The sequence below is a fragment of the Lycorma delicatula genome, chromosome 3, assembly GCF_047948215.1.
Source record: "Lycorma delicatula isolate Av1 chromosome 3, ASM4794821v1, whole genome shotgun sequence".
Classification (NCBI taxonomy): Eukaryota; Metazoa; Arthropoda; class Insecta; order Hemiptera; family Fulgoridae; genus Lycorma; species Lycorma delicatula.
The window spans coordinates 13,326,278-13,350,284 of NC_134457.1; the positions used below are offsets into that span (position 1 = coordinate 13,326,278).

The following is a 24,007-nucleotide window of genomic DNA, read 5'->3' on the forward strand; positions in this document are numbered from 1 at the left end:
GCCAATTTCAAAGAATTTACTTACTTAATAACTTTCCCTTATAGCTATGTTGCTTTAGCAACAATAGAGTTACAGCCAGGAAAGTAAAAAGAATGTTTTGTTATTTAAAAAAGAATGTTGAATTATTTTTTGTGAAATATATTTTGTTTTTGTTTTCTAGTTCACTCTAAATGTCTTTTTGTTTGAACTATGAACCCATCTTTTATATGAAAATTTAGACTATTACTTTTCAAATATTTTTATTTTTTTGTGATTCTTGTCTCACTATTGTTCATGTTTTGGTACCATTATGCAATTTATTCTAAATCAGTATTTTAAAAATTTTGTTTATATTGGATAATAACAAAACTCTCTGAAGAAAGGTGTCCCTTCCTGGTACCATTTCTTCTTTGATATAAAAATTCCTAAAAATCATTAGTATTTATACATTAAGATATATATATAAAGGTTTTAGATTCTATGCATTAAGAAGACATTTAGATAGATTCTTTAAATGAAGAATCAAAATACAATGAAATCAAAATTTTGAATGTTCTTATAAAATTAATTTTTTTCTTGAAATGAAATTACAATTATATGTTTTTTTATATGATTATAAAAAACATATGAAATTTTCAGTTCGGTTAATGGAGGTAAATTACTTTTTAATCAAATTAATTTTTTTTTTCTACATACAAGTATCATGGCAATTAAAGTAGTTTTTCTTTTTTGTAAAAATGATTAATGTCATTCAAAGGGAATTCTAATAAATTCTTGTTTGATGTTTCAGGTATAAAGATGGTAAACCAATAGAGCCCTCAAAACATGTTGAACTTATTGAAGATGGTGATAAGTATAAGCTGAAAATTGATGCTGTAGAAAAGGATGATGGTGGCAATTATAAGTGTGTTGTTTCAAATCGACTCGGAGAAAAAGTACAAGAAGCTAACTTGATTGTTATGCGTAAGTTATAACTCATATTTCAATATTAGTTATAATGTAATTGAAATTCAACTATATTTTAAAAATATTTTGTATAATCTATTTAGAAACTAATTATTTAAATTTTTTTTCAAACTGGTTTCAAGAGGCTGCAAAAATTCTGCAGATTCTTTTTTTTTACATTTATGGTGAGGTAATGATGAAAATTAACAAATTTCATTCGACAAGTGTATTTCATGTATTTCAGTGTGAAAATAGATCAAGACAAAATTTGGGCACCCCAGTACATATGCTACACATGTGTTGAAGGACTTAGGGGGTGGTGGAAGGGTAAACAAGAAGCTTTCAGATTACGAATTCCAATGGTGTGGTGAGAGCCACGAAATCATATCAGTGATTGTTACTTTTGTTCAACTGATTTTCACGGTTTCAATTTGAAAAATAAAAAATATCCAAATACGCCATCTGCTTTACACCTGGTTCCTCATGGTCCAGATATACCAGTGCCAATTCCACCAGAAAATTTACCTGAAATAGACAGTTCCACAAGTGATTTAAATGATGATAATATCAAGGAGTAGGAACCCGGAGATAGCTGTACTCCAGAGCTTTATTTATAGTCTGAACTAAACAATTTGGTTCGACATTTGACCTAAGAAAATGCAGAGTTGCGTGGTCTAAGGCTTAAAGGGAACAACCTGCTAGCAGCTGGCACCTCATTTCCCTGATTGAGGTCAGAGAAAAGGATTTTCTTCCATATTTTTTGGAAGAAGGAAAATCAGTGCAGAAGACTCTGCACTGATGTACATTAACTTTTGACTGAATTTAACATTCCGTACGAAAGTACCAATTGGAGACGGTTCATAGATTCGTCCAATAGAAGCCTCAAAGTTTTCCTTCACAGTGGGAATACGTATTCATCAATACTCTCAGACATTTTGTCCATAAAAAAGAGGATTACAATAATTTGGAATTCATTCCCAATAAAATTAAATATGACAAGCATAAGTGGATTATGTGCGGCGATTTCAAACTAATATTGCTCCTAGTACAGCAAGGAGAATATACAAAGTTTCTTTTTTTTGTGTGAATGGGGTAGCAGAGACAAAAAATCATTGGATAAGGAAAGATTGGCTAAAAAGAGCTTCATTAGAACCTCGAACTATAAATGTCTCCAAAAAGCAACTCTTATACACCAGAATAAAGTTCTCTTTCCACCTCTGCATATCAAGTTAGGCTTGATGAAGCAATTTGTCAAAGCCTTACCAAAAGAGCTTAAATGTTTTAAATACATCTGTGACTAATTTCCAATCTTATCAACCGCCAAACTATAAGAGGGTGTCTTTACTGGTCCTGACATTAGAAAACTTCTCAAAGATGGTAATTTTGAGAAACAAATGGAAGTCACAGATAGAGAAGCCTTTAAAGATTGTAACCAAGTTTCTGGGCAATAAGAAAGATCGAAACTCCAAATCAGTCATTGAGAACATGCTTCAGAAGTATAAAAATTTAGGCTGTTCCATGAGCTTGAAGATTCACTTCCTAAATTCACATGTGGACTATTTTCCTGAAAATTTGAGTGCCGTTAGCAAACAGATGGGTGAGAAATTTCATCAGGACATGAAAGAAATGGAAAGGAAGTATCAAGGAAAATAGACTACTACGATGATGGCAGACTATTGCTGGATGTTACATTGAGATGAACCCTATAGAGAACATAGAAGGAAAAGCATGAAGCAGAGTATAAGCCGTCCAAAGAAACTTCAACACATGGAATAAAATTGTAACTATTTTACATACTTAATCATTAATCATTGGGGGGGGGGGGGTTGGTGAAGGGGAAGTGGTTTCCAAAGACATGACATTCCTCATAAAAATGAATTAAATATAAATTAATTTAAAAGTGCATATAATAGAAATTAGGCTTATTTTGTGACAATTTTCATTACAAATTCAGCACTAAAAGGTACATAAGAATCAATTATCAAAAACTAAAAAACACAACCATTGCTGGCTTGTGTAATTAACTTAATATAGTAATAAATAAACACAATTTTTTTTGTAATTTGCTGTAATTCTTCAATGCAGCACTTGTATGACAACTTTTTGACCTAAGTGTTATAATGCACAACTACCTTTTCATGAACTACTCAATTTTTAATTGAAGTTGTTGGTGAATAGCTTTAATGAATCTATTTTTTTAAGTGTTTGTTAAATCTTCTAAAATAAAATCTCTTGCGATTAAATTATTGATGAATTGTATTCATAAAAACAGTCTGTAAATATTGGAAATATAAGTTCACTATAAAATTTAATTGTTTAGTATGTATAAATAATACATTTTGCATAGTTTTTTTGCTGATACAATCAAATTTTGGTATCTAATTAAACATAAACCTCAGAAAAACTTAATTTTCTGAGAAACTTATTTGATTTTCAATTTCAAGTTGGGCTATAGACTATCAACCGCGATTTCTGTACTTCTCTTCATCAAAAACCTTAATTAAATCATAACCACCTTTAACAATTTCCTTCTTACCTCATTTATTCACCTTTCTTGGTCTGCCCTTTGTTCTTTTTTACCATTTTCAAGTACTACTTCTTCCAGACCTCTCAGGTTCTATTCTCTCTTCCTGCAGTTATCAAATCCTAAACCTTTCTATGATATCTTCTAACCTAATTTTTCTTGCTTTTCCTAAAACACTTTAGAAATTTCATCTCATTCACTTGTATTTTATTTTTTTACGCTGAACTTATTATTCATACCTCAGCCCCACACAAGAATATGAAATACAAACTAATTTTTACAGAACATCTTTTGCATTTAATTAATATTTATTAATGCTACACTAAGTCTTTCATACATGCACAAAATCCTTTAGCTGGCTTTACTTACCAACCTAATTCTATGGTCAATGTTTTGTCTTCTGATGTTTCACTTGTCAAGTATTTTAATGATTTCATCAGCTCCAAATCTTCACTTTAATTTGCCTCTCCTGATTACCTTCCTCATCTATGCAACTGTCCTACTGTTCATACTTATTCATATTCCCTTCTTCTTATTGTCACATTCCAATTATCAACTTGTTTTTCATTTTCTGTGGCCAATTCAGTTATCATTGACAAATAGCAAAGCTGTCATTCCTCTTGGTACAATTCCTCATAATCTCTTCACGTGTCATTCATCACAAGAGTAGAAAAAACTATGATGAAACATTTCTTTATCTTAGGCCAGTTTCATCCACAAAGTTTTTGAAACTTTTTTGTTTTTTGCATAACTTTTACCTTCACTATAACCTTTGGACTATCATTAAATTGATTTTTAATTTTCTGATGAACTTGCTTGAATTTCTTTTATTTTTTGAGACATATTTTTTCCAATATATCTACACACTGTTAAAATACATTTAAAATATGTAAGGCGATGTTATTCTTTAGAGCAAAGTAAATATCCTAAATTGTTTTAAATGTGCATTATAAGACAAAAATTAAATTTGTTATTATGATTGGGGTTCCTTGATTGTAAAATTTGATATACTGATGTGTAATATTTAACCAAGATTTATAGAATTTAATAAAATCGTAAACAAATAAAGAATAAATTGTCCTCTAATATTAAACAACCATGTTTTAGCTGTCAATATTTTGTATTGCACAAGGAATTGAAGAATTCAAATAAGGGAAATGCAATTACAATCAATTTCTTCACGAAGGCCAGCATGGAATTAATTATTTAATTTAAATAAATGTTGATGATGTCAAAAGATAAAGAGAAGGATCTTTTTGAATTTTAATTGCTACCTGTCCTACTTTAATGGAATTAAGAAGGAAACACATTATAAAATCTACATCCAGTTTCTAAAATAAGGAAGCCTTTGAATAGCAATAACTGCTGTATATTAAGTAATTATTACAAACCAGGTTGATATTACAGACTAGACCTGGATAAAAGATTGTAATTACTATTGGAAATTATAACAAACTCTTAATAATTGTTGTTGTATTAGTTAAAATTCATGGAAGTGTATTAATTCTGTAAGCTTGTTTTTTTTGGGGGGGGAGGGTTCAGCATGTCCAATGGTCCTTGAGTCCTTAGACCAGAAGTACTGTTAAGCAATTACAATTTTTTTATTTTTTCATTATTATAAGTCTATAAATAAAAATAAATATTATTATTATTATCTGGATTATCTGAATCAATTCTTTATTAAAACCTTTAATGTTCAATAAAAAGTTTTAACCTTTAAAATTAAAAAAATATTTTTTTAATATCAGTACAAAAGAAAGACCATTTTAATCAATAAATCATTTTAATCATAAATCATTTTAATCAATAAATCATTTTAATCAATAAATTGCAGTTATAATCTCTTAAATCCTTAGTTTACATATTTATGAGAATTAGCAATATGTATTAACATTATATATAATAACAAATAAAATATAATAAAATGTACATGTATGTGTGAATATATATGTGTAAACTTCATATATATATATATATATGAAGTTAAATTTCAATATCCTCTATTCAATTTTTTCTTGAGTAATTTACATGAATCTTTTCAGAACTAAATTTTCTACATTTTTAACTGAAAACAAATACAACTTAATTAACCATTTAACAAAGTTTTCTTGCGTTAACCCCAAAAACATGTTATTTTTTACCCTCAGTTTTTGTGTTTTACATCAGTTATCTTTAGAACTAATGGAGGTACAGTTCTGGGACTGTACCCCAGAACTGTACCTTTATATTATATTTTTTCAGGTCTTTTTTATATTTTCAGGTCAAAAACCATAAGAAGCAACTAAATTCACCCCTAAATTTACCTTCCCAGATTTTCAGGAAGTCTTCATTTCCCTGAGGGAACCAAAATCTGGGCTAGCCCAAAGCGTTTTCAGGCCTATGTTTATATGGAGTTTTTTCCTACGTTTAGCTACATATATATGAACTTTTTTCCTACTTTTATATATATATATATAAGATAAATCACTCCTGAAAAATTGCTGTACGGTTTGAATCATATATATATATATATATATATATATATATATATATATGACTAGCCAGTAAGGGCTTGCTTTGCTTGCCCTTACTGTCTAGCCAGACCTGAACCCCTGCAGTATGAGAATATAAGAATATATTAATAAATAACAATTAAAGCCTGAAAAGCTATTTTTTCCTCCAACATTTTACTCATTCTTGATATAGAAGTTCTGTTGTATTCCTGCTGTAGACAAACATATCCCTTTTGGTCCCATTTCCATTACCCTAGAATATCCTATATCTTGGGAAGGAGTCAAGGTAGAGAGCTGAAAATTTAATTTATTACAAGACTCATAGTCAATTATTTTTACGTCAAAAAACGATATCAAAAACTGTATTAGTTCATTATCCAATAGGAAAAATTCACACTTCACCTCCAAAGAGACTACGACCTTGATCTATGGCTTGAAACCATTCCTAGAATAACACAAATGTATCCTGAAAATTTGAAAGCAATCAGTTCTCACGTAATGCTGTTGCGAACTGAGAGAACCACCACAAAGCTTTGCATTTATATATTATATATATTGTTCAGCCATTACCAAATTTGTTGTTTCTGAAATATTGGTCTTTCAGCAAAATTTAATCTTAAATGTAATTTTAATATAACATTTGTGAAATATATCAAGTTACTTTGAGAGTATTTAAGGGATTTTTTATTTTTTAAAACTTGTTTATAGTTGAATTAGTTTATAAGAATAATAAAATACATTGAATAAAAATTATAGTATGAATGTTATTTTGATTTTTTTTTTCTTTTCAGCGGTAAGTGAACTGCGTTGTCCAAAAGTTAAAGTACCTCTAAAGGATCTTAAAATTCCTAAATGTGAATCGGGTGAATTGATTGCGATATTCACAGCTGATCCTGAACCTGAAATCAAATGGTAAGAGTGCACAATATGTTACATTCTATGATAAGTGAGCCTTAACTCAAACATTCAGATTTACTCATTTTTTTCTTCTTAAGTTCTAGTTAAAAAACAATATTGTCTCTAATACTACATCCTATATTAAAGGTTTTTAGTCTTGAATCATCTTTTACAGCTCTTGTTTCATTTTTGTTTCTTTGCCTCTTTCTTTCTTTTTCTGGTTAGTCTCCAGAACCACCATAAGGTTTTACTTCAGAGGATGATATTATGATTATAGATATTATGATACCTTCTCATTTTGTAGAAAAAGTATTTTAGTAAGCTTTTTCATTTTATTCAACTGAAAATTTTTTTAAAAATAAAATTTCAAATGTTCTACAATAGAAGCCATGAAAATTATTTTTATTTTTCTGTTATCGTATTTTTATGAAGATGGTAGATCTCTCATCTTTTGCATTTGTTGCAATTTTTTTTTTCATACAGATGTAGTATTTTTATAAGTTTATCCATAATTTAAGTAAAAATAAAAAACTTTGTAAAATAATACTAAATTAAAAAAACTAAAAAGTAGAAAAGTTGTTTCTTGAATTACTTAAATGTTAAAATTTGTTGTCTCAAATTAAGAATGTATAAGTTCTAGTTTGAAATTTGTTTTTGTTTTAACAAAACAGTTAGCAATTAAAAAATAATTACTTAAAAAAAATAATTGAAAAAATTTTGCTTTCTCTTCTTTTTAAGTTAGTTAAGTTTTATTCTTTCAAGTTAATTTTATTTGTATACACCACTATTTGATTGACTTATTTTACATAAAAAAAAGTTACAGATTATCTGGTATCAGTTAAAGAATTTGTATGTGTTCTAGACTTTTTTTCTTTAACTAATCTAAGGTTTTTAGTGTTAGAAGCAGTTATTAATTTGTGTTTTGCTTACAAATTATGAAGGAAATTAGAGATTTAGAAGTACCTGAGCCTTATGTTAGTTTTAATTATATTAAAATGTACGGTATATATTTACAATGTGTGGTGTGTATATTTAGAAAAGAAATTAACATAAATTCACTAAATCAACAGCAAGCTCAATGTAAACTTACCAATTTACATGAATGTTTTTTCGATTCATTATCAGTTATTTAAATATTTCCCAAATTAATATATTATCTTTTTACTCAGGACAATTTTATGACAAAGGAAATGAATTACTTGAAGGAGTGTTTAAATTACTGATGATAAATTAACGGATTCAAAAATTCTTATTTAAATTGATAAGTTTATTCTGGACATGTATAATAAAATTATTTCTAATGATGATATAGCATTTTTAACAATAATCTTAGTTTTACCTATTTGAATTCTGTCTTATTTTTAATTTGCTAGTGAAGAAATCCCGTACAACACAAAGTCATAATTGTCCTATTAATAATTCATTAAGTACTAGTTAGTTATAAACATAAAAATCACTGAGTAATAAAATTAAGTAAAATTGAATAATATTGTTTCTGTAAAAAAAAAAATATTTTAAGTTAACATATTTGATTTTTTAATATAGGTCTACACGATTCATACTTATGGGTGACTAAAGATTTGACTACCCATTTTTTGCCTAAAAACCTATTCTGACTTTTTGAAAGAGTCTTAAGTGATAACATATTTTATATGAGAATATATGTAAGCATAATAAGTATTTATTAATGATGACAAGCTTAGTATTTTATTAACTGTTTCAGAGCAGAACAGTATGGATTTTATTAAAAACAAAATAAATTTGTTCACGACACAAGAGCTTGTCATCTAATAAAACGCCTAGAAATTTTGTTTCATGGGCAACAGAGTTCTACTATTATTATCATTACTGGGAATTGTATTCATGCGATCAGCAATGTTACATGTACCTGAGAAGCACAATGCAACAATTTAAAGATAGATGGTTATAATCAATCTAGTGAATAATGTTTTGGGCTGCTATGATAGAATTTTCAGTTCATTTTAAATAAGTATCTTCCTGTATAGATACAGTTATATTGAATCTACAGTATATCTGAAGATAATTAGTTAAAAGATAGAGAACAATATAGACGTTTGAAAATTGTTTCTGTGATAATATTTTGTTTTCCTGAAGTGTACATTTTTTTATATTTTTTTTATTAATAATCTGTTTGCATTGTTTCTTCCTGTGAATTAATTAAATTATCAAAACTACTTACTAAAAAAATTTGCCTGCCTTTAAATGTGTATAAATCTCTTTCTCTAGTGTTTTAATTGAATATTCAAGTATAATTGAAATATTCATTCATTCATTCATTCATAGTGTTCTGCCATTAGGGTAGATCCTGTCAAAACTGCACCTCTGCACCTTGTTCTGTCTTTTGCTAATTCTTTACTTCAGCATATTTTTCCTTTTCCATAATCCCATCCATCATTTGAAATCTCTTCCTTTCCTTCCATTCACCAAGCCTATCGCATCCACTACTAAACACACCTTCTTTGCATTTAATGTTCTGGGAGTTCCTTCTCCTATATTCAATCACATTTAGCATTTTCCTCTTCTCTCCAATTCTCCTTAATACTTCTTCATTTTTAAAAATAGTCTTGCCATCTGACATTGACATGTATCATTCTGCACCACAACCCCATCTCAAAAGCCTCTATCTGTTTTCCGTCTGCCTTTCTCATTGTTCACATTTCACTTCCATACAGGCTCTCACTCCAAGTAAATCATTTCATTAATCTCTTCCTTAACACTAAGTTTAACTTTCTACACAACAGTCTTCCATTCTTATTAAATGCCCGATTACTTACTTCTTGTTTTAATTTATACTGTACAAGACATCAGTTATAAAGCTCTCTAAGTACTGAAATTTCTTCACGTGCTCTAAAAATTCATCTTATCTTAATCACAATCCTCTCCTCTCTTCACCTAATACCATACATGTATTCTTCTTTTTGTTGATCCTCATAGCCTGACTTTTGCAAGCATTTCATTTAGTTTACTTAGTCTCTCTGCCAGTACCACCATGTCATCAGTAAAACGTATATATTCTATTCATCTTTCCCTGATCTGTATTCCTCTTTTCCCATTCAGACAGCATTTTAATTATTTCTTCCAAATGTACACTAACGTGTTGGTGACATGCAGCATCCCTGCCTCAGTCCCCTTCTAATCCCTATTCTCCCTGTCATTTCATCTGCCACCCTCACATTTATTCTCTCTGGTTATAGTACAGCTCTTTTATTAGGCATCTCTTTCCAGTCAACTCCTTTCTATTCCAAAATTAGCAGTAATTTATCCAATCTAATTTCATCTAACACCTTTTCTAGGTTGACAAATATAATATACACTCCGCCTCCATTCCGTTTATTTCTCACTTATTACACTTAGCAGCCCTGTAGCATCTGCATTCCAACACCTCTTTTAAACCATACCGTTCGCAATACTGTCATCCAATTTTATGTATATCCTCTTATTTAGAGCCTTTAATAGTACCTTAGCTGCATTTGATATTAGGCTAATCGTTCTATGTCCTTCATACTTCTTTATATTTCTTTTCTTTTCTATTAGCACCATTATTGTATCCTAGAAGTCCTGCAGACATTTTCCTTCTTCAAGTATTCCATTGCATAGATCTAGTAATAACAATTCTCCTGTCTCTCCTAGTCCTTTGAACAGTTCAATTGGTATTTCATCTCATCCCTTGACTTTTCCTTTTCTCATCATTCTAATTGCCCCATTTTTTTTCACTTTTTAATATACTATACCCTTTTGATCTTCATGAACTTTTTACTCTTCTTCTAGTCCCATATCCATTTTTCATGGCTTTTCTCCTTACACATATAAATCTGCAGTGTATTCTTCCTATCTCCTTTTCATTTCTTCTTTCTCATTAAGTGTTTCCCCAACCTCCTGTATCTGAAACATTTCCTTCTATCTTCTTCTATTTGTACATTTCTCCACTTTGAACTTTTATTCATCTTGTTTGTCCAAATACAGTAATAAATAATTGTTTAATTAATACTTTGTTTTCTAGGACCCATGATGGAAATGAAGTTGATGCAGATTTCATTATGAGCAAAGATATTAAACTTATTGAGGATGGATTGTACGAATGTACATTCACTCTCAAAATTCCTGCCGGCAAACATGAAGACACTGGCACTTATAAAATTGAAGCTACTAACAAATATGGCTTCGCTGAATCAAGTGTATGTATTTATTAAATATATATTTTTAAATATCTGTCTTAATTAGCTTTCTTTTTGATATTTTTATTTCTGTTATATTATAACCATAAAGTTAATTAAGTATAAACTGAATAATTAACAATAAAGTTATGTACTTCAAAGATTATTATTATTACATATTCTGCTTCAACTGAAGTGTTACAGGAGATGAATGTGTTTCAGGATGTTACAGTTAATTACAACATTGTAATCACCATATTATAATTATATTCTATTATCCAATATTGTTGGTTTTTCTTTTGAAATTGAACTTTCTACTTTGACTGAAACTAGTTCTGAGTTACTCTTACAGTACTTTTTATTTATTTATTTTTTTTTTTTGAGGTCACTTAAGATGCAGGCTTTTACACATCAGTAGTTTTAGTTTTGCAGGTTATCTTAAAAAGGCACAAAATAAGAATAAAAAGATAACATAATAATTCTTACAGGACAATAAACTGTAATTTTTCTCTATCATTACATTCTCTAATATTAGAAAGTAATGTGGTTTTTCAGAAAAAATAAATAATTAGGTTTCATTAAATTAAAAAAATAAATAATGCTGTTACAAACTTTGAAAGTTAACTGAAAAACAGAAAACAATCAAAAACAGTTTTCAAAAATTATTTCAAATCTTAAACCAGTTAGATATTTTGATCATTGAACAATACTCTTCAGTAAAAGAAATAGATATTAAAATGTATATAATCAATATATATTTGTGTTAAGGTACTTGCTTATAAAATTTATTTTTAAAAATTTTAATTTCTTCATGAAGTATTAGATCTTGTCATTTGTTATCCACTCCTTTTATTATTGATCTATACAATATTTTTAATTAAACACATGTTTTGAAAATTCAAATAATTTATTATTATATTGACCACTGTTAAAAACACAGTAATTAGATAAGTTAAACTTACCATATTAATTTCCTATAAATGATTTTTGCGGCATTTTGCATCTTCAGTTAGTATTGAATTCTATAACAACATTACACTATATTATTTATATGATTTGTCATTTTATTCAAAATTATTTTCTGTTTTGAAATTTTGTCTTTTATTCTGAACTTATACGTAAATTTTGACATTCAGTGCTTGATATCAAAATCTACAAATAAAATTGAAGATATACCATATATTTATATATATATTATTATTTTTTAAAAGTAACTCTTTTAATAATCATACTTCTCTGTACCAATACAAATTAATTTATATTTAATAGATCAACCCTAAGTTCAGAACAATTGAAATAGGATGACTTCCCTTATTTCATTATATAACAGAAGCGCTTTTGCAAATTTGATTCGCATCATCAGCTGCATACATTGATATATAATCATAAGAATTATAATAATTTATAAGAAACAATATTTATATATATATATATATATATATATATATATATATATATATATTAGAAAACCATCAAAAATTTGCAATCCATAATTTTAAACTAATTAATTTTTTTTAAATTAAAGTTATCGTAAATATATATATATACACGATAACACACATAAAATTATGAAAGATTTTATGGTGCTACTGGATCAGATTTCATTCCAAGCTGTAATGTAGTTAATTTAAATTCCTGGATTTCCGTTATACTTTGATCATTGGAATTCAACTAAAACCCAGTTGCTTCAACTGTTCTTGATGATTCTGTTTAGGAACAGTTGACCTGGAGATCAATTTATAAACTATTGTGTAAATGGGATGTTGTATACAGTAAAATAACCTTTAGAAAAAGTGAAATAAAAATTTTATTCAGTTTTTCAAAATTAATAATACAGTTAACTTAGCTGTACAAACCAGAACATGAACATAATGTCATTTTACAGGATTTTAACACATCAATCAAATTTTGTGGGATATGTATAAATATCTTTATATTCTTCCTATGCTTTTAAAAAATGCATAGAAAATTAATTTTGTCGAATATATGAACACAGGCTGATAAATAAAATAAATCACTTTGATGATTACTCTCACATTAAGAAAAATAGTTGTACTCATTTTAATGTTGTTGATTATAAATTAATTAATTATCATTATTGTTATTTATTATTTTCAGGCTAGACTAGATATTATTCTTAGGCCAGAAATACTTGTCTTTAAGGATGTAACAGTAACACCTCATGAGGATACAGAATTAGTTGCAGTTATTATCGCCAATCCTAAGCCTAAAATTTCTTGGTTAGTATTGAATAGGCACTTTTTATGTATAATTAAAATTTTACTGTAGTTAAATTATGATTATTTTTTTATGAAATCCAAGATTAGTTAATTGTAAAAATGCCATGTCCACTCTTAAAAATAAATAACTCCCATTACATGCTTAGTAAGGAAAGTGTAGTGGGTCATGTTTGCAATTTGATTTTGTTCTCCAAAGGGACTGGCTGTATAATGGACTTATTATTTTAAGGAAAAGATACTCTTAACTAGTATCCTTTGAACCTTAGGTACGTTATATGCATCAGACATAAGAAAGAGTACATCAGATTATGTGAAGCTACCATTAAGTACCTGTTTTCGAAGGAAACAGTGAATTATTTACTTACATTTACAGAATTAATAAGGTGAAATTTATAAATCGCATTCTAGTAGCAGAGCATTTTTTTTTCAGGGGTTGAATTGGTAAACATAAATTTCTATATTTTAGCTAGCACTTAGTCGATAGTAAGAATTGTGGTTGTTATTTGAGAGCCATTGAGATGTATTTTAATTCATTACATGATTAAATTTGGACAGATAAATTCTCAAGGTGCTTACATTGCTTATATAGAGTTAGTTGAATTGTTGAAAGGAGGTTCCTTGATATAATTCTTCTGCAACATCCATTTATGGTAGAGGACGATCTGCCAGATTTTAATAGTTGGCAGAAATTTTATCCTGGAAGTAATAGTATGTCTTTGAAGCAAGTTCCTGATAATCATCATATCACTGTTATTATTTGTGGTTTTGATTTCTGTTGTTAGTCTGTATTTTCAATATTGAGATCCTACTGAGGGACATTTAGAAAATGGGGTAGAATTTTTGGTCTTGGTTGTAACTGTAAGTGCTAGGTGCTGACGTAAATGCTAAGTCATTTTTTTGCCATTGTGATGAATTAGTTGAAGGCTTTGTTGTGCTATGGATTAGAGGTCTTTAATGTTTTTGGTGAATGGTAAATGAAAGGAGATTGTTTGGTGGGATGAATATTGGTATTACTGTTGGTAGGAATATCACTGGTGAGGTTGATGCTTGGTCTATTGTTGATGATTGTTCAAGTGATCATTGATTAATTACTTTTGAGTTGTTTAGTGAGTTGTGAGATGCTTATAGATACAATATCACTGTTGAGCAGGGGCACTTTCTACACAAGAAGGTGGACTGGCCTAAATTTGTTAATCTTTGTTCTCTCTGCTAGATTTCATGTCTTAGACCAGACTGTGGAAGATCCGGCTGAAAGATTTTCTCTGGCTTTCATCAATGCTGCTGAGAATTCAATTCCCTGTAGTTTGGGTCAAGAGAATTGCTCTTCAGTAAACTAGAGAGTTGTCTTTGTTGAAAAAAATCCATGAACCATCTCAGGAGAGCTGCTCAGCAGGATAGTGGTTCTGAACAGTGAACAATTTTGGTAGATGATTGTCAAAGGCAGAGGTCTGAATATTTTCATTTTGTCAGGACATTAAAAAGGGATTTCCTCGACAAGGAGTCTTACTCTTTAAGACTTTGGGGATTGGGAATTACAGCATGTACCCTAACACAGCAACACAAAAGAATCTTACATTGATTCTTCTTACACTTATACTCGATAGTGTAGCAATACCTTATGAAAGCCAAAAGAAAATGGAACACAGTTGCTGGCTCCCTGAGATTCTTAGCCCTGCAGAGGATGGCTGAGGGGACCTGATGCTGTTATAGATATATAGATGGGATAGCAGTTGGTTGGCTAGAGGCTCATATGGGTGCTTATTTTGCCAAAATTTGGTGTTTTGGTGTAGGAATTGACCTCACTCCCAAAAGCAGACCCGAGCAGAGAGAAATAGGGTATGTTTTCATTAGAGGCTTATTAAATTTGTGAAATTATTTCTTGATTTTTAAGTAAATAAAGAGAACTTGGATTAAATTGAATTGTAGGACAAAATAGTCATTGCAATCAACATTTGTTTTGTTGGTTTAAGAACGGCATTTTTTTTTTTTTTTTTTTTTTTACTCAATTAAGTAATGATCTGAGTTCATAGTCTAATTAAATTTAGATATGGGAAGAGTTTTTGTGCAAGTTATGGAAAAGGAACTTAATGTTCCAGAACTACACAAGGATTTTCATCAGGTTTGCTTCATCAAATCCTGTCACTGAGCTCTAAAAATGATGACATGCTTCACAATAAATAATAAATACCTCATAAAACTCCACCCATTTTAAAACCATCTTCATGAAGTAATCTTTGCTAGTAACACTTAATTAGATAATAGGATCTTTCGTTTGTTCTAGTTTTTCTGGCCAAACAGAAGCCTTTGTTGATGAATTAGGTGACAGAATGGTTTGACATCTCTTTACTAATCTCTCTGTAACAAGTTGTTTACTGAAATTCAACTAGATTTAGACCTACCTGATCATAGATCAGTTCCAACACCTCCTGTATTTCAAATTTTACATTTCACTCATTCAGATGTTGACAGATCGGAAATTTCACATGGAATTTTTCACAGGTATCAACAATATCCTCATTTTTACACCAACACTTAAACATAAAAACTTCCCCCTTTTTTGTTTACTTTAATGCCATTATTCTTAATACAGACTAAAATGAAGTAAACAGTTGAATAGTAACTATATCAGCTTATCTTACTATCTTCAAAACCAAATTACCCTCTGTTACAAAATTTTAACCTCTTGCCAGAGCAAACTGGCTTTTAGCCCACTTATCTACGTACATTTAGTGGAAGTGATACAGTTTATAGTTATACTTTATTTTATTTAAGAAAAAGTTTATTTGTGATTTACATTAATTATTTTTTTCATTGATTTTGTTTTTATAGGAGTTTTGAAAACAAAACTGTCAAAGATGATGATAGGCATAAAATAGTAAATAATGATGATAAAGAGATCTACAAATTAGAATTAAAAAGTGCTGGTAAAGCTGATGAGGGAGTTTATAAATTAACTGCCAGCAATTCTGCGGGTGAAACCAGTGCTGAGGCTCGCATTAATGTCCATAGTAAGTTTTCTAATGTATTGTTTGTTTATTACATTATATATAAATTAAAATTACATGTAATTATTTAAAATATTACTTTAAACTTAAGTGTACAATGTCCTGTAAAACAGTTTTATAATAAACCTATGTATATAGTCGCATGTACAAATGAAAAGTCAAACGAAAACAAATTGCATTAATTGTAATTATGAGGCATTGCCTTACAATCCTGTTAATTTTAAATTACATTAATCTCTCCAGGAACAGAAATTAATAGACAATGTACTTTCACATTTTCTTTCTTTACAGTCAAATGATATTTTGGTATCGTTAAAACCCTAACAGAAGATTTGTGGAGTGAAATTGTTAAAAGAATTTTTACAATTAATTTTTTACATTTTGACTAATAATCCTATCCATAACAAAGTATTTTAATTATCCATTTTGTATCTGTTAGGTGTTATATATATATTTCTGAAATTAATCTTTTTAAGATTCATATTATTCCTCTGTACTGTTAAGTTATATTTAAATTTTATTAAATAAACCACCTAGTACAGAATATTGAGGTTAGACATATGATGTCTCAGATAAGACACACATATATATATATATATATATATATATATATATAGTAAAAGTATAAAACGTTTACCACCAAGATTACAGAATTCAATAATGCTTCTTACCTTATGCTTATTGTTATTTCATAATAGCGCTTTCAAGGGTTTCCCTCATCAGTTAATAAAACATTTTCTTTTTAAAAACATATAAAATATGTAGTCATAAAAATTAAAAAAAAATGTGTTATGTGGCTAGCCACACATACTACTGTATTGAAATTATTTGAATTTATTTAAATTTTATAAATGTGCTGTTATCTAAGGCGGTTTTGATAAGAAAGACATCAAATTCTCTGTGTACATTAATCAAATTAAACTTTTTTCTATACTTGTAAATATAATATTTTTTTAAATATTTAATTTTTTATTATTAGTATCGCATCCTTTTACAATTTCTATTATGTTTAAATTTGTATCCAAATCGGCGATTGAATATTTATTGATTATTAAATGGTCTGCAAGATTGGAGAAACCTAACTTGTTTTAGTAAGATGTAAAATGTTCTGCAAACCTTGCCCCAAATGATCTACTAGTTTTCCCAATATAAATTTTGTTACAATCATTGCGTGTTATTTTATAGATACCATACAAATTATTAGGATCATTATCATTATTATGGTTTTTAAATGTTTTATTATATGATTGTAAGGTCTATAAGCTATTTTATATTTTTTATCACTGTAAACATTAACCAAGTTTTCAATAATGTTGATAGAATAGGAATATTTTATACATATACAGGGTGTCCCATATAAAACACAACCTATCAATCACTCATCCATGAAATTTCAAAAGTCAAGCTTACTCCCCTACTCGTTACTGAAATGGACTTGTCCAACATCTGAACATCGCGGTGACGCAGTAGAACACTACTGATAGTAACAACAATGCAATCATAACGTTCAGTGTATTGCTAGAGACAAGATGGTGTTTTCGCTAGATGAACGTGTTTTCATTGTTGAGTTGTACTTTAGTACAAAATCAGTGATTGCAGTGCAAGATTTGTTTTGCCATAATTACCCAGACAAACCAGCTCCTAACAAAACATCAGTATTAAGGTTAGTTCCAAAATTTAGAGAGACTGGTTCTGTTAATAACAAGGAACACAAAAAAAACTGCGTCAGTGTTGAATACAGATACAGTCACTGAAATCAAAGACCGAATACTCGCCTCGCCAAATAAATCGACCAGACGTTTGTCTGCTGAAATTAATTTGTCTAAATCAACTGTTCATCGGGCAACCAAACAATTACAATTACGGCCTTATCGCATTCAAACGGTTCATCAACTTCTTGAGCCCGACAAAGAAAAACGGCTGCAATATTGTCAACGGTTCCGTCGATTTCTGCATGAGGGAATTAATGTTATGGATTCATTATTTTTCACAGATGAAGCACGGTTTCATTTGGATGGCTACGTAAATAGCCAAAACAGTAGAATTTGGAGCGCTGAAAATCCCCATGTTTATCACGAAAAACAATTACACCCGCAGAAGTCGGGCGTTTGGTGCGCGATATCGCGGAAGAAAATAATCGGTCCTATTTTTTTCGAATACACCATTAATGCAGAACAAATCTGTTATGAACTCTTTTTGAGAGTTCATTGCACTCTTGGAAGAGGAAGACACACTGCTGGCTACAACGTGACGGTGCGACATCGCACTACGCAGGTTCAACTTCTGATTTTGTTGAGGAATTCTTTGGTAATCGTGTTATCTGTCGAGGCTTGTGGCCACTAAGATCTCCAGATTTGACTACAGTGGATTTTTTTCTATGGGGTTACCTCAAAGAAAAAGCCTACAGCAACAAAACACGAACACTTGAACAACTGAAAGTCAATATTGAACAAGCAATATTAAATATCCAGCCAAAAACTTTGAAAAAAGTTGCAAGAAACGCTGTAAAAAGAATTGAAGCGTGTATTCAAAAAGATGGCGGCCACTTCCATCATTTACTCTAAATGTAAGGTAATGGATAGTAATAATAAAAATTACATTTACATTTACACATGCCTTTTTATTATTTCAATATCTACCAATATAAGGTTGGGTTGCGTTTTATATGGGACACCCTGTATTTTCATAAACACTTTTATTATTTATTTATAGGTATCAATGTTGTTTCATTATTAGATTTTAATTTTTACTTTTTATAAATATTATCAATTAATGATGATCATTTTTGATGTGACAAAATCATCAAAATTATCTAAAGTTTCATGTGTTTCTGCCAAACTCAAATTATCGTGTATTTTCTATATCTTCAGTATTATACTTTTTGTTAAAATTATTCTTATGCTTATTATTCTTATTATTATAAAAATATTTTTTTCTATTATCATTTTTTATTTTAATCAAATTACTTATTTTCTTGTTATGAGAGGATTTTAACTTTTGTCTATATATATTAATATTAATCCTAATTAAATCCATTATATTATTAAACATGACATTACCTAAAATTTTTAATAAATAAAGTTGTATATTATACAATTTAATATTTATATTGTTTCTATTATAATATTCTTATTTCACTTCTTGTTATACTGTATATTTCTCTGCAAACATCTTTGTTAATTTAAGGTTTTATTGTATTGGGAATTTTTTATATTTATTTTAGCATATGTGGGTATTATATTTAGTTTTAAACATATTTTATTGAAATGTATTAAATGAGTAATATTTTGTAACTTAATAAGCATTTTATAAAAATAAAAAATGTTAAATGTGCAATTTAAAAAATTATAAGAATATTATATTATAAGAATATAAACCAACATAACAGTAATTAGTAGATAAGTTAAACTTACCATATCTTAATTTCTAATAACTCATTTTCATGGTATCCTGCAACTTCAGTTTGTATTAAATTCTACATCTATTAGATTAAAACATATTTTTTTTGTTAGTCATTTTATTTAAAATTATATTTTAAATTTTGAGTAATATGAGTTTACGTCTAAATTTTGCTGTCCAATAGTGAAATGATTTAATCTTTAAAACATAGTATTTTCCTTTGTTGTTATGTCAATATTGTGAACTGTTAGATTAGTAAAAAATAAAACTTTGGTGTCAATTAACTCAGAGTAAAATAATTTAAACAGTTATGAATTATTATTTTTTAATCAAAGCCGGATGGTTTTTATTTAAGTTGGATGGCTAGCTGGATAGTTTTATTTTTATAAAGCCTCAAATATTCTATCTGCATTTTGCAGACAGTGAGTCTGAGAAAATCAAAAAGATTGTTGACAAACAAGAAGTATCATGGAATTTAATTCAAAAAATTCTACACCAAGAAAATTTTAATGTTAATTCCACAATTTTTTCAGCACATATGTATATCATTTTTGTTTGATGTTAAGTGTACATTATAATAATTTATATCAGTCGATCTTTTATGATATGCTACTGTTTTATCATTTGACAAAATAATCCTTTATTTTTATCAAATAATATTGCTAATATATTGTTAAAACATTGATAACAGTTTAATTTTTATTACAGCTGAACCACCAGTATTTGTTAAAAAGATCGAAGATCAGACTATCAGAGAGTATGCTCCAGCAGAGTTTAAAGTCAGAGCAAATGGTGTTCCAAAACCAGAAATATCATGGTAAGATTGAATGGATTAGGTGTCTTAGTAATACTTAGTGCACAATTAAATTGGTATTGTTTATACAGAGTGTTTCATAATTTTCTTCGGAGATTCGAAAATTCATTAACTAAAAACTATCTCACTCATAACAATAAAACAAATACTGTACGAAAGAGTACATCAAATAGTTTTTTCCACATATACTAGGCAGTTAGTAAACCATTTGCTCGCTAGGTGTCGACAGTAGAGAAAATGGCTGCCACGGGAAGCGAGAAGTCATTTTGTGTGTTAGAATTTCGCTTGTCAAAGTCAGTAATTTCTGTGCAACATGCATTTCGATTGAAATTTCATAAGGAGCCACCAAGTGACAATTCAATTTGTGCACGGTATAAACAATTCAGTGAAACTGGTTGCTTGTGCAAGCAAAAATCAACTGGTCGTCCATCAACCTCAGAAGTCAATGTCGAACATGTGCGTGCAAGTTTCATTCACAGCCTGTCAAAGCGACTGCGACTGCAGGCATAGAATTAGGAATTCAGAAAAACAACAGTGTGGAGAGTTCTCCATAAACATTTATTATGCAAACCGTAACATCTTCAATTAATCCAGCATCTTTCTGATTGAGATAAAACACATAGGCTCGATTTTTGTTTACAGTTACAGGAAAAGATGTTGTTAGATGAAGGTTTTGTAAACAAGATAATTTTCAGCGATGAAGCTACATTACATATTAGCGGCAAAGTAAACCGTCATAACGTGCGAGTTTGGGGAACTGAAACACTTATGTTCCACGTAAGTGTCCCACACTTATGTGAAACACATTCGGGATTCTCTGAAAGTAAACATTTTTTGTGCGATCACTCGTGAGGCAGTGTATGGGCTATTCTTTTTTATGGAAACGTTAGTAACCGGCATGATATACTTGGATATGTTACAATTATGGCTTATGCCTCAGCTACTCAATGACTTCATTTTCCAGCAAGATGGTTGTCCTGCCCATTTTCATAACGAGGTTGGACAGTACCTTAACACAACATTACCTCGGCGCTGGATAGAACTTGCGTCTGAAGACCAACACATTATGCTGTGGTCACCAAGATCACCAGTCCTCACGCCATGTGATTTCTTTCTCTGGGGTTACCTGAAAGATGATGTTACCTGAAAGGTGTTCATCCCACCAATGCTGCACGATATCGCTGAGCTAAATGATCGCATAATCAATGCAATCAACTCTATTGAAAAATGACATGTTAGAACGAGTTTGGCAAGAGCTAGACTTTCATGTTGATGTATGCCATGTCACCAGAGGAGCACATATTGAACATTTATAGATTTTAACAAAAACTGTTTGAGTCCCTGAATCACCTCGTACAACTTTCATTTAGGTAAGTGAAATACTTTTTTTGCACTGAATTTTTGTAACTCCTAAGAACATTATGAAACGCCCTGTATATTTGATTTACTTATCTGATCAATAAATTGTAGTAATACATTAGAAATGCCTTTTACACTTAAAATTTAACACATTTTTTATGGGATGAAGGTTGTTGTTCAACAAAAAAAAAGCAATGTTTCAATAAAATAAATTTTTATTTGCTATTTTTGTAGCCTGATCTTTTGTGAATAAATTGGTAGTTTTATTTTTACATATGTTGCTCCAAAATATGGAAAAAATAATAAATTCTAAGTGATTACAAACAGAAAATTAGGTTTTCGTACAAAAAAAAAAAAAAACAGTTTTTTTCAAAACCAGCTTATGAAAGAAAAAAGATAGAAAAATGAGTGTACTGTCATATGAAACTGCATGTATTCCTCTATTAGTTTAATATTTATAACACAGGATGAGCTGTATCCATGATTTAAACTAGGCTATGCATCTTGTCTTATGTGGCATTTATAGGCTATGGTTTCGATGTCATATAGCCATCACATATACTGTTGTGTCAGATGTTCAATTCAGGTGTTTTTTAATATTGGGGGCAATATATTACGAGTTATATGATAGATATATAAATGGTACATATGTCAAATTATTCAGAAATTCTAGCTCTATGATCTTTTGCATGACCATTAATTAATATGTAAGATGTCCATAATCTTTTATAATGTACTGCTTGAAAATATGTTTTTACCTTATTTTTATTTTTTGTATGCAGCATAAAAAGCAAACCACATCTGATACAACCAATGTTAAGGATATAGATAATAATGTTCTCTTAAATTTGAAACTAATTTCAAAACAATAGGTTTACAAATTTGAAATTTTGCGAAATTAATTTATGAAAGTGACCTACAAACTGAGAAAAACTTGTATATAAAACAACTGCATTTTTAATTCAGAAGTTTGTAGAAAATTATTTTTTTGTACCTTCCCCCTTAAATTAAATTTTTTGTATTAGTGATGTTTTGCAAGTTCTGCATAAATAAGCCACTTTGTATCTACATATTTAGTTTAGATAAAAATAGTATTGTCTGCCCACTCAAGTATCATTTCTGGGGAACTTAATGTGTTTTTAATAGAACTTAAAAGGTTGTTTGGTCTTTGATAGAATATTTTGAAAGATACTATTGATTTTTGGGAAAATAATCATTTTATCCCAACAATCTGGACCTGAAGTTTTTCATTTCAGATCTAGTTCGAGGATTAGGTTCTCAGTTACTTCCTGTGACACGAAAAACATTGTTTCTAATACTATCAAAAACAGTTTTTTGATAGTAATCTTAATGACTGCATGGGACTATTGTAATAATTTGTGTCATTTCTCATTATAGTGAATGAGTAGTCGTTTAGATTAGATTAAGTTTTCTGAAGATGAAGGATCATGTCTTTATTCAGTAGAGACATAAAGTGCTAGTTTAACTTTTTGTGTTAACCCCCAGATAGGAATTGAGTTCTTTGAGTGATTCCACAGGCATAAAGAGTCACCATTCCCCTCTGAGCCCAGTAAAGAAGCAGTCACTCAGTTGGCTTTCATCTTGACACCAGAGATAAAACCGAATTGGCAGCTGACAAAACTTCCATGGCACATTTCCAACACCCAAGGAAGAAGGAATGAAGGAAAGGGGAAGGAATAAGAAGAAGGCCTCCAGTTGAGATCATTAGTCAAGTCCCATTATGTACTTATATGCTTTACTTCAATATTGCAGACTTTTCTTTTTTTTAAGAATGAAATTGTACAATAATAAATCAATCAACTTCAACCCTCAGAGCAAGCAGAAGTTTTTGAACTCAGAATAACATCTGTTGTTATCCTGAATAAATCTTCACAATTACAATCTTTACAATTAATATTGTGAATTAATCTTCACAATTACAATTTCTGTGTTTTCTTTACAATTAATCTCCATGCAGATATAAATACCCCCTATTCTGATGAGTATCAACATTATTAGTTGTTCCCCTACCTGAAATATTAATATAATATTTCCTACAATGTTTGTTTTTGATTAATTTTTTTCTTGATAATGATAATTTTCCCATCTTAAATTTTATCTTCTTTTCTGCAGTAAAGACCTAGAGCTGAATCATTTTTATTATACGTATAAAATTAT

General features: G+C 29.3%; 1 protein-coding gene across 5 annotated transcripts in view; it reads left to right on the forward strand.

The window, feature by feature from the left end:
* The window catches only part of Obsc (Obscurin), a 613,188-nt gene that overhangs the window by 483,992 nt on the left and 105,189 nt on the right, over positions 1 to 24,007 (forward strand). For all 5 annotated transcript variants that reach the window (XM_075359431.1, XM_075359430.1, XM_075359429.1 and 2 more), the window contains 6 exons: positions 770 to 942; positions 6,732 to 6,852; positions 10,859 to 11,033; positions 13,131 to 13,252; positions 16,082 to 16,260; positions 20,365 to 20,473. In XM_075359431.1, coding sequence (XP_075215546.1) covers positions 770 to 942; positions 6,732 to 6,852; positions 10,859 to 11,033; positions 13,131 to 13,252; positions 16,082 to 16,260; positions 20,365 to 20,473 — 879 coding nt within the window. The remainder of the gene's footprint in view (positions 1 to 769; positions 943 to 6,731; positions 6,853 to 10,858; positions 11,034 to 13,130; positions 13,253 to 16,081; positions 16,261 to 20,364; positions 20,474 to 24,007) is intronic.